The following is a 12,362-nucleotide window of genomic DNA, read 5'->3' as shown; positions in this document are numbered from 1 at the left end:
AGTGACCTGGATTGTCCACAGAGGGACCCGGGTGGAGGAGAACATTCTTCAAATCATTGAGCTCACGGGCTATGAACAGACATACTCAAGAACAGAAAATGTGGCTGCTCTCTCTGTCTCTGCTTCAGCTTGCTGTGCAGCCTTGGGGAAGAGTCTCGCCTTCTCTGGGCTCCCACTTCCCATAGCTCTCTTCCAAGGTGCTTCTCCCTCCCATCCAGATCTGACTCCTTCTACCTCTGACGATTCCTTCTCCCTCTGGCTCTTCAGACGGAAGTGCGGTATTCCGAGGCTGCTTCCGAAGGCCCGACAACCTCTCCCTGGCCTTGCCTGTGACCGCCGCCATGCTGAACATGTCTGTGGACAAGTGCGTCGACTTCTGCACGGAGAAGGTGAATGGAGGATCCTGCTTGCTGTGCTGGGGGGTGGAGAGGGGCTGAAGGAGCAGGACGCTATCTCGAGAATCCACAGTCAGGGTGAAAGAGGTCACAAATGCCGATGTGGGACACGGGAAAGGAATATGGTTGCTGCACGTGGTTTCCGTGGGTGGAGGGCGGAGTCTGTCCGTCGGAGGGAGTGTATGCTAATCTCGCTCAGGGATGAGGGCAGTGCTTCAGCTAGGAGAAGACTTGTGGGCCGAAGCAAGGACAAGCCCACCCGAGGGCAGAGTGAGCTCTCTGTCCCTGCACATGCGCACGCAGAGGCAAGGCAGGGCTGGCGTCCAGAACTGTAGGCACTGGATGGCAGCTGGATCACATGGTCTACAGATCCCTCCTCAGTTTAAGGCCTTTACTGCCTGACAGTTCATCCTTCCTCCCTAGCCAGGCTGTGACAGATCGAGGGAGGGAGCTGCGCTTGTACACACTGTGCTGCCCGGTGTCTGGCCCAGAGCTAGGCACATAAACAGCAATCAGTGATGTCTAAGGAGCTCCGGCCTCCCTTTAAAAGGAGCTAATTACGTGAGTGTCCACAGCCATCCCTTCTTCCCTTCCAAAAGGTTTTTTTTTCGTTCATTTACTCTCAAATATTGAATAAAGCCCTACCATGTGCCAGGCCCCAGGCTGAGCCCTGGGGATGCGAGTCCACAAGCCCGGTGCCCATCCACCAGGTGCTAGTGTTAGCTGAGCACTCCTGGGGGGGGACGGGCAGGCCTCACGTGGAATCCTGACCCCGGCTCTGCTCTGGCTCTTTCTGCTCTGGCTCTTTCTGCTCGGCTGTTTGTCTCCCTAGCGCCTCATGCACGAAGCCCCTCTCAGGAGGACTGAGAGGCTGCAGCAGTGAAGAGGAGGCTGAATGAGCTCAGGGCATCCTCCCAGCAACCCCCAGGGGTCACAGTCTTACCGCAAGCGTGTGAGGTTGAGATTTTTCATCCTCATTTCGCGGGTGAGAAACACAAGACTCAGGCGTGAAGCTCCTTGCCCAGGCTCACAGCACGAGTGAGTGCAGAGCTGGGGTTGGCACCAGGGACTGACTCCAAACCCACGCTGAGCTGCCAAGCTACTCTGGGGATCCCACGGGCAGGCTGTGCTAGCAGTTCAGAGTGTCTGGCATGCTTCCAGTCTCCAGGCATTCCCTAAGCGGCATACTGGAAGGTGAGGGGTGGAGTCCATGAGACTACAGAAGACTTAATCTCAGTTGGTCCTGCCTTCCCGCTGGGCAGGAATCCCCTACCCCAAAGGCAGACATTCCTTTCCTCTGCGGGCCTGCATAAGCCTACGGATCAGCCAGAGCAGGGAGACCCACATAGGAGAACGAGAGGCCGCACAGTCAGGCCACATGTGGGTGAATGTCGCATAGGAAGCCCTCTCTGCAAGCCTCCCTCTTCCTGTTTCTCGGTTCTCCTTGGGACTGAAAGAGAAAAACTGGTAGAGTCACCAGAGCTGAGTGCTGAGGGTCCAGAGTGACTGAGGAGGCTGCAGTGTGTGTCACTAGCTAGAAGATGTCATCCCCCGTCACCCGTGGCCCGAGTAGGCCTGCCTGCCTATCAGCACCTCTCCCTCTGCTCTCAGCCAGAGCCCACACTTCCTCTTTAGTGTCTGGTAGACAGCAGCTGAACCTACGGCGGCAGCTCACGGGATGTGGCCTGTGGTGTGAGGTGAACATGGTCCGGAGTTCTTCCTAGACCAGCTCCAGCGGGAAGGGCAGGCTGTGGGTCTGGTTGAGAAGCGCAGTGGACACAGATGGTCACTTACCCTCCAAATGATGGGTCCACCCTGCTGTCGCTCAGCTGTCCCACAGGAAGAATAAAGCAATTGGAAGTAGCTCTTTCGACAGAGCCTCTGGCGAAGCGTCTGAGTCAGCGTCCTTTGCGCCTCCACAGCCTTCCCCAAATACAGGCTGCTGTCACCGTCAGAGCAAGGGGCTGTTTACTGGGGCACAGTGCACGGCACAGAGAGAAGCATTTCTTTCTCAGTCCTCCTTCAAGTCCTCCCCGAGTGGGCTTCATCTCACAGCTCAAGTGTCTTTCATATGTCCCTCAGCTAATCTCTCTTTTGCAGGAAAAATGGAGCGGACCCCAGGTTCAGCATCTTGGCAGGCCAGAGTGCCTAGGCAGAATGTAATTACAGTTCCTCATCCACGTCTGAGGGCCATGCGTGCCCAGATGCCCTGCAGATACCAAAGTCTAAGGATGCTCAGGTCCTTGGTATAAAGTGGCATAGGCTTTGCCACAGGACCTCCCGATAAGCTTTAAATCATCCTGCGATAACTTAGAACAGGATGAATGTTATAACCCAATACAGCGTGAATGCTGTGGAAACAGTGGCTCTATCTATTCTATTGTTTAGGGAGTAGTGACAAAGAAAAGCAAATCTAAACATGCTCAGTACAGGCGCATAGTTTCCAAATATTTTCAACCCATGGTTGCGTGGCTCTGTGGGTGTGGAGCCTACAGATTGTTTTGTTTCCATGGCATTTGGTATTTGCATTGATAGTATGGAAACATGCATAAGAGCCACGTGTCCACAAGTACTTCCTGTGGTAATAAGCGATATAAAATCTCCTTTGAAAATTAGGTTTTAAATGTGGAGTCGACTTAAGCCAAGTGTGACGGATGGCACACGCCCGTAATCTCAGCACTCTGGGAGGGTGAGGCAGGAGGAGCGCAAGTTCCAAGCTTGGCCTGGGCAACTGAGCAATTTAACAAGACTCTGTCCTAAAAGTAAAATTTTTTGAGAAGATCTGACTTCAAGGAATCAAATAAATAAGAAGCAGAGGTGCACACGTGGGACAGAATCGCAAAGGCCAGGCTCCCCGTCCAAATTTCAAGGCTTTGAGGACTGAGATTCTTAAGACAGCGTGATGGGGCAGAGGGTGGGGGGTGGGGAGTGGGGGGTAGGATCGGATGTGGATCCCACCCCCATCCTCAGTCCAGGGCTGGGCAGCTATGTGACTGTCTTTCTCTCCATCTCCATCCCCCAGGAGTACCCGTTGGCGGCTCTCGCGGGCACCGCCTGCCACTGTGGGTTTCCCACCACACGATTTCCCCTCCATGAGAGAGAAGACGAACAGCTCTGTGCTCAGAAGTGCAGCGCAGAGGAGTTTGAGAGCTGCGGGACTCCCAGCTACTTCATTGTGTACCAGACGCAGGTCCAAGGTGAGCCCAGGGGGCCCTCCCTGTGGCCTCTGTGCCACCCACGTCCTGGCCATCAGGGTCAGAGGACAGGGCTGCGAACTTGGCCAGGCTTAGAGCTGTGATGGACCATAAAGGAAGTGCTCAGGGAGACTGTGAGAAACCCATCTCTGTCCACCTCACTAAGGACCTTTGGTTGCTCATTTCTAATGAGAGTAGAGAGTGAGACTGAGTGGGGAAGAGAGGTGGGCCTCCCACACGCCCCAAGATAGACCTGTGATTGCGGGCAGCTCATTCCCCACTCCAGGCCTCTGTTGGGGGACTTGCCTGAAGCCATACTGTTTATGAAACTTTTCTCCTGACCAAAACATTGTGAATGGTGGCTGGCATTTGGGTGAGGGTGGAAGCCATTGCTCGCTGGGACACTCAGCCCCACAGCGGCCCCTGAAGGACCAGCCCAGTGTCTGAACATGCTGACCACACCCTCTGAGCCAGCCTAGGGCAGCCTGCATCTCATTCAGGGATGTGCAGTCCGCAGGAAGCTGATGCTCTAGGCAGCACCATCCTCACTTTACACACAAGTGAACAAGACCAGAGAGCTTCGAAATGGGCCACAGTTACGCCTGCATGAGAGCAGTTTGCTTTCAGGTCTCTGACGCCAAGAGTCCTACTAGAACCTTCTGCCCGTGGTGGGAAGAACACTCCTACCACCCTCTGAAGCCTGCACGGCCAACAACACACTTTGGGGCCAAACGTTGTTCCTTCTCACCTTCCTGTCACCAGGCCACCACATACAGATAGGCAGGTTGGGCCCTGTACAGAAATGGCTTCCAAGGAAAATGACGCCTGAAAGGTGGCCCACGCTGTCACGCCATGCATTCTAGATGGCAGCATATCTGCCCAGAGGATGAGCCACTTGCCCTTTCTTCATTTGCACAAAAGTGCTGTGAGAGTTAGTGGCCGCCCCACCGCGGCTCATCGCCTGCTTGGCATGGTGTCTACCGGTGCTGGCCAGCCATGGCTGCTTCCACGGCAGCTGAAGTCCTGCTGATGGCCCCCTCAGCGGGTGGCTCTGTTGGCCCCACTTCTGCTCCAGCAAGGAGGGATGAGTGCTGCTGGTATTCAAGGATGTGTCAGTACATTTGGGCAGAACCGTGGGGCCTCCACTGGAAGCGGGACATAGCAGGTTAACTACGCTGTGGCCAGGAGTGGCTCTGATGTGGCCTGGGTGGATGCTGGAAAAACAGGCCTTGTGGATGAGTTTGCTTGTTCCCAGGGCTCTGGGCTGGGCCATCACTTCTCCTCAGTTTTTCCATGTCAACCCCGCCCCCACACACACACAGGGAGAAGTTTCCAGCGTCACATGGTTTATCAGGCTGCCCAGCACCCGGTCCATCTGGGAGCCCAGCTGCTGTGCATTGAGGACCTCCTGCACACCAAGCCCTGATCTTCCTGAGGGTCACTAAATAACAATTAGGCATTTATGTTGCACAGAGCCCTGTTGAAGCCCTTTGTATAGCCACCCTCCTCTAATCTCCGTGCTCCAAAGCCATAGGTGTTGTGGTTACTGTTTTACCAAGGTGAAGTGGCTCAGCATTCAGAGAGTGAGGAGACTGGTCAGAGGTACACAGCTGAGACAGGGCAGGGATGGGGTTCAAACTCAGGCTGAGCCAAGCCCAGGTCCCCGATCCTGTTTTGACCCGCAGCTTCTCAATGGACACTGCAAGTATTTTACATTCCTATGCTCTTTTATCCTACAAGATTTATTAGCTCTGTTTTACAGGTGAAGAAACTAAGACTCGAGAGGTGTCGGGCACTGTCCAGTGTCCTAGGGGTCCAGGATGGAAGCCTGCATATCAGAGCTGAAAGCATTTATAATATGACTAAGAGCCTTTGCTGCGACTTCTGGGGTGCTTAAGACCCAAATAAACTTTCTCTTCTAACATCGAGAATGGCAGCCTTTATCTCAGCATTGGTGTTCTCCCAGGAATTATTTGAATGAAGAATTCTGTTTTCAGAGGAGACTCAGAAGCTGGCGCCCCACCCCCACCCCCACCCCCAACCCTTCATTATGAAAAAAAATGTCAGACCTCGGAAAAATCAAGGCTTACCCAGGAACATCCAGATGTTCTTTCACAGGTTTTATATTTGGTAACTTTCTGCCACTCTGCTTGGTAGTATCTTGCTCACGCATTTCGAAGTTGTAAACACCACTGTAATTCTGTAAAGCAGTGCTTGCTTGGGATATTTTGGAGTCACATTTCCATGGAGTGTGATGCACAAATTTTAAGTGAACCAGTCAACAACCTCTTGGCAATACACACCCCTACCCAAATATGGTAGAACATGGTCATACTGTAGATAAAGGGCCGCCATCCAGGATCCTTTCTTGGTGTGTTTCTGTGAAAACCACTCACAGAGGCTGTATGCCAGAGTTCTTTGGTATTTCCTCTCTGGTATCCGCCCTCCTCAGAACAGACTCAGCACACATAGAAGAGGGCGGACCCTCTGGCTGGTAGCAACAGTGCTAAGAGCTAAGGTTGGTTGGCAGGTGGTAGAGGATTACATTGGGTGGGCCCCATGCTAAGGGGCCAACTACACTTTCCAATTTAAACCTCCTGACACCTTCGGCCACCACTATTGCTTAGTAGTCCCATTTTACAGGTGAGGAAATCAAAGCTCAGATAAATCCTTGGGTCAAGGTCATCCAGGAAATAAATGGCAGAGTCAGCATTTGAATGCAGAATGTCAGACTTCTCCTTCAAAGGGCTGTTGTGGAAAAATCAGCGAGGCTTCTGGTAGGATTTTCAGTAAATGGCAGCTAAGGAAAACTGGGAAGGAGCCAGGGTGATGCCTTGGGAAGGAATTGTTGGAGGGGCAGAGTGGTCTGAGGAGCTGAGCTTGGGCAGCATTTAGCACTGGGCAGTCCCTGGGGACCATGGCAGGAGCCGCCACCACATAGTGACCTAGGAGAGAGTGGGTGCAAGGGGCTGGGGAGCACGCAGAGGCAGGGGGACAGCTCCATGCTGCTCGTGATGCAGAAGAGGCACAGATGGCAGTCCTTGGAGAGGGGAGGTCTCAGTTCGGAAGCTTCGCCTCCACGCTCGAACACTGATGATACTGAGCAGGCTGAGAAGGAGAAGAGGGAGCAGAGGCGGCAAATGGAACAGGAAGCTGCAAGAGTAGAGGACAGCTGCTTCCCTGAAAGTGGGAGGGAAGAGGAGAGGCCAGGGGAAGTGAGGAAAGTTGGCCCACCTTCCCCCCTGCTGAGTTCACCTGCCCATGTGCAGAAGGCAAAAGGAGCCCTGGGCTGGGGGCCTCTCTTCTGCCCTCTCTCCCCAGAACCCCTGTACTGACCCTCACAGCTGCAGGGACCCAAGGAGATCACAGATTGTTCTAGACTCTCACCAGGTTGCATTTTCCAGGAACTCCAACAGCAGTGGAGCCCTGAGGTTTTGGGAAAGCCAGAGAAGCAAGAACATCAGGGTGGTGCTCACCTAACCCATTTCACAGAGTAGGAACCTGAGGGCTGGTGACAAATACCAACGGCTTCTTTGGAGCATGTTTACGTACATTACATGCATTAGTCATGTAACCCTTGCAATAAGTCTAACAAAGCAGATATGCCTGTCACCCATCTATCACACACTCATCCATGTGGCTATCTATCCAGCCATCCTAAAAGCATTTATTAAGCACCTCCTGTATCCCAAATATTATGGGAAGTAGTGGGGAATCAGCAAAGCACAGTACAGGTAGTTTATGACCCCACACATGACACCAGTGCTGTAAGACTCATCAAACTTCGAATCCCAGGTACTTGAGAAATTGAGGCAGGGGAGTCACAAGGTAGAGCTCAACCTAGACAATTGAGTGACTTAACAAGCGCCCGTCTCAAAAAAATCGAAATGGATGCTACTCTGTGCCAAGCCTCTGGGTTCACTCTCCAGTTCAACCACAGAACAGCAGAGTGGGGGTGGCTGGAGAGAGAAGCAGATGTGTTCTCATGGAACTGGAGAATTTCTGTCATTCCCGATTGGTATTGTGCTGGTTGGTCGTTACACATGCTTAGATACTGTCTCAGTTACTTTTCTCTTTGCTGAGACAAATACCTGACACCCAAAGTTAAAGGAGGAAAAGTTATTTAGCTCACAGTCTGTAACGGTTTTAGTCCATGATTGCTGGCTTCTGGGCAGGGTGGTACAGCAGAGGGGCCTGGTAGAAGAGAAATAGTTTATGGTGGTCAGAAGGTAGCAAAATAAGCAAAGGACTTGAATGGTGTCTTTCTGACCTTTTTTTCTGATCTGGGCAACTGGGGATGGGCAGCACTCACACCCTTAATGCTGGTGCCCTGGAGCCTAGCACTACACCGTGAATCGATCCCAGTGTCACACTGTAGTAGATCCAGTCACCTCTACAAAGCCCCACCTGTGGCTGCATGAGGCTTGGGGGGGGGGCATCTAGACATAAGCCTTGACAAATACACAAATACTGCTGTGTCACAGTTGCCCACTGCACTCAGCCCAGTCACATGCTGTACAGATGTGCAGCCCGGGAGTGACAGTCCATGCCACACAGCCCTGGTGCGTAGCAGGCTGTGCAGGTACTAACTGTGATGTCCGCCCAAGGACCAGATCGTGCATTTCTCAGACATCCATGCATGTCTCAGAAAGCCACCTTAGCACAGATACTTACAACCAGCAAATCTATGCCATCCCTAGAGGTGCACGTTCACCTTGGGGACATTGCTTCAGTTACAGTTGTGACAACAGTGTGGAAGCGATGGAGAAAGCAACATGGTGACAGTAGCTCAAGGTGTCAGAAAAGAGAAAAGGAAGCACAGTTTCAGTCTGGAGGAAAGCGTAAAGGTGAATGTGGAAGGAAACAGGCTGGAGAGAAGATTTGTCCTCCTGGCTGGTGTTCATTAAGTGCCTACTATGTGTTAAACACTATGCTTTTATTCATGACCTTATTCAGTCCTCACCCCAGCCCTGTTCCCTCATGTCACAGATGGGGAAACAGACCTACAGAGGTTTCAATCACGCGTGCTAGGTCACATGGCTGAGAAGCGGCAGGGGTGTGGCTCAGCCCCCGGCCCCTTCTGTGTAGGCTGCAGCTGCCTGTGTCGTGTCCCTGATGTCTCTATGGCCTTACCCTTTGCAGACAACCGCTGCATGGACAGAAGGTTCCTTCCAGCCAAGTCCAAGCAGCTCATCGCTCTGGCCAGTTTCCCAGGGGCCGGCAACACGTGGGCCCGGCACCTCATCGAGCTGGCCACTGGCTTCTACACGGGCAGCTACTACTTCGATGGCTCCCTGTACAACAAAGGTGAGGAGATGGGCAGAGAGGGCAGGAGACCTCCTGGACTTAAGAAGGGGTCTAGGGGTGGGCATGGACTACCCTTTCCTGAGCACCTACTGTATGCCGCTGAGCCTGCCCATGAAACCTACTATGTGCTTCGTACCTTTCCTTCCTTCTCTCTCCAGCCACCCCCACTCTGCTGTTCTGTGGTTGAACTGGAGAGTGAACCCAGAGGCTTGGCACAGAGTAGCATCCATTTCGATTTTTTTGAGACGGGCGCTTGTTAAGTCACTCAATTGTCTAGGTTGAGCTTTAGATTTGGCAAACATCTCTCCAGTTTTATGACCCAGGTATCTCACCTGTACCCACTCAGTAATTGACGTCTATCAATCACCTATCATGTGCCTGGTCCCTTTCTTCATTCTGTTCAACTTAAATGTTCCTTAAGTTCCTACTGTGTGCTGAGCACCTTGCCATAGATAGTCATTGACCAATGACTCTATGCTGTCCACAGAGGTTCACTTTGATGACAGAGATTGGCACCAGGTTGGGTTCACATGTGTTTCCTGAGCGCTGCCATGTTTAGGGTATTCCTACTGTGGTTTTCAGCATGCACTTACAGAGCACTGAGGGTGTGATTGACAGGTTGCCCTTGTGGATGTCGACCTCGCAAAGATGTTCTCCTGGCCGCCGCCTGGTAAGCGGGCCAGATGGGGCCCTCTCACCTAAGCTGCACATGAGGCCTGGGGCGAGATGACGTTGCTCTTCCCTAGACACAAAAACTGAGGCTGGAAGCAGGGATTACTTTACCCAAAGTTTTCAATGCATGGATCAGGGACTGCACCCTACTCTTTCTTAATTTCAGATTCCTCCTCTTGCTTGCTCCATTAGCCGGGCAAGAAGTCCCTGGATTTCTTACTGGGGATTAGAAACCAAAGATGTACACTGGGTGTGAAGCCCTCTCCCAGACATAGGTCCTCTGCTTACTTGAGGGGATTTTACGTGTATGTGGGGGAGCAGCCCTTAGCCATGGGCTTGGTGTCTACAAGGCAGCTGAGGACCACTTCCTGGCCGCCTGACCTTGGGCAAGCTCCCGTATCTCTCTGACTGTGTGAGGTCAGGCACAAATTAGGGATACCACTGTGTACTTAGGTTACTCCGTGGCTGAGAAGTTCATACATGTAGCACACTTGGCATGTAGTAAATAGGCTGTGAGCATTAGGGCCTAGGTACTGGAGACTCGTCACACACAGGCTGGGGGCTGACAGGGAGCCACCCCGAACTGTAGCTCAGAGAGAGCTGGGGGCAGATCTCCTGAGAAAAAAACAGAATGGAGGCAGAGGCTGGGGGAAAGGCAAGAAGGATGAAGAGGGCTAGGCCAGAGGCTGGAGTCACCAGGGGGAGGGTAGGTGACCTCAACTGTTTTATTTGGGCTGGAGCAGTCACTTATTGAGCACTTATGTGAGACCTAGTGAGTTGTATACTTGGGTCAGGATTTGAACCCAGGCCTGGCTATCAACCATACCAGTGCTCTGACCCTGGACTATACTGGCCTGGTGAAAGATGCTGGGAGGAGCTAAGGCAAATTCTGTAGAGTGGCTGAAAACATCCAGGGTTCCCCCAGTGTCACAACTAGAAGGGCTTTCAGGGTCACTAAGGTCAGGGACTCCCAGCAGGGTGTCCCTCTCCTACTGGGGTGCATTAGAAAGGCTAAGATGATATGTTCCGGTGAGGTTTTAAGGCTTCTGAGCACCTCTGCTCCCTCAGGGGCAGAATGACGTGAGCTAGCAGGGAAAGTACAGCAGGGGGAACAGCAGTTTACACGTCAAGTATTTGCCACCTCTCACCTAGCTTCAGGGAAAGAGAAAGTAAATCTAAAGGTAGAGCCAGGAGATCCAACTTTCAGTCTGAAAGCTCACTCCGCTGCTTGAGCAAGATTTGCCACCTCTCCAAGCTTTCACATGCTTGTCCCTAGTACAGGGAGGTCAGTAAGGAGCTCACAGATTTTCCAAAAATAGAAGACAGAAATTGTGTTTGTCAGATAACATGTGTAAGGCTATGGTGTAAAATATATACATGCTCGGGCCAGGGAGATAGCTCAGTGTCTAAGCGCCTGCCTGGCAAGCGCAAGGACCCAGGTTCAATCCTCAGGACCGTATGCCTTGCAGAGCTGGCCACTAAAACTGGGTGTGGGGGCGCACACCTGTGGTATCAGCACTGGGGAGACTGAGACAGGTGGATCACTATGAGTCTGAGCTGCATAGCAAGACCCTGTACAAAATACATAAATTTAATATATATTAAATGACACACGAGCAGGACCATCAGCTAGTCATCAAAGTCAGCGCAGGTCTGGGCCCTGGCTGAGCACTTGGAACCGCCAGGGAGCTTTTAGTTTGGACAGCAGACAGCTACTGCTACCTTTGCTGCTCACCAGGATTCAGGGCCAGGCCTCGGCACTTTCTCACGTCTCTTCCGGGGCTTCTGATGCAAAGCCAGAGCTGAGACCCCCGCTGTAGGCTAAGAACCCAGTATCCCTTCCCTCAGACCCATAGCATTCCAGACCTCCATCTCTGCCCTGCAGTTTTAGACCCTAGTGTTGAACACTAGCAGCGGATCACTGCCGGAGCGAGGTGCTGTGTGACTCAGCTTCCCGTCACTGTGAGGAACGCTGGAGAAACCCAGCTTTAAGAAGGAAGGGCTTGCTTGGGCTCACAGGCTCAGAGGTCCAAGTCTGTGGTGGGTTTGCTCCATGGTTCTTAGGCTGCTGGCAGAAAGGGCACAGTGGAGGAGAGCTGTCTGCTGCCTCGTGGCAGCTGGGGGTTGGTGGGAGATGGGCGCGGGCAAGATGTCTTCCCCCGGGCTCATCCCTGAGAACCTACTCCCCTCCACTAAGCCACCGTCTCCTGTCAGATCAGAAACTCACCAGCGCATTAACCACTGATGAAGTCAGAGCCCGCAGGACCCACTTGTTCCCCAAAAGCCTCAGCTCTGAACCCTGCTACACAGGGGACCAGCTGTCTCAGTTACTCTTCTCTCATTGCTGGGGCAAATACCCGACACCCAAAATGAAGGAAGGAAAGGTTGATTTAGCTCGCAGCTGCTAGAGGTTTCAGTCCCTACTCAGCTGGCTCCAAGGCAAAGTGGAACGTGGCACCGAACAACCTTTCATGGCAGCCGCAAAGAGCAAGAGAGTGCACAAGGGAGGAGTAGCAGCAGCTCAAGCGGCTAGCTTCTTTTCCCTCCTTATATTGTAATGCAAATTATCTGCTCCAGGGCAGATGTAGTGCTCACACCCATAATCCCAGTGGATCATGGGTTAGGGACAAACTCTGGAAGTCTGCCCTGTGACTGCATGAGGCTTTCAGGGAACAACTAGACACAAACCATAACACCAGGCTTCCCAACAAGTGCCTCTGGGAGATTGAACTCGATTTTTCTTTTAAATTAAGAAGTGGGGGGAGACAGACAGAGAGAGAGAGACAGTGATAGA

The 12,362-nt window shown here is 52.5% G+C and overlaps 1 protein-coding gene across 3 annotated transcripts in view; it reads left to right on the top strand.

The window, feature by feature from the left end:
• Positions 1-12,362, top strand: part of Wscd2 (WSC domain containing 2) — a 117,941-nt gene that overhangs the window by 92,404 nt on the left and 13,175 nt on the right. For all 3 annotated transcript variants that reach the window (XM_023721012.1, XM_004636286.2, XM_023721013.1), the window contains exons 5-7: positions 268-389; positions 3,418-3,592; positions 8,732-8,896. In XM_023721012.1, the coding sequence (XP_023576780.1) occupies positions 268-389; positions 3,418-3,592; positions 8,732-8,896 (462 nt within the window). The remainder of the gene's footprint in view (positions 1-267; positions 390-3,417; positions 3,593-8,731; positions 8,897-12,362) is intronic.

This window comes from Octodon degus, unplaced genomic scaffold (genome assembly GCF_000260255.1).
Source record: "Octodon degus isolate 3935 unplaced genomic scaffold, OctDeg1.0 scaffold00079, whole genome shotgun sequence".
In the NCBI taxonomy this organism is placed as follows: Eukaryota; Metazoa; Chordata; class Mammalia; order Rodentia; family Octodontidae; genus Octodon; species Octodon degus.
Note: the sequence above shows the minus strand (reverse complement) of the source record. Positions and strands in the feature narration are given on the sequence as shown.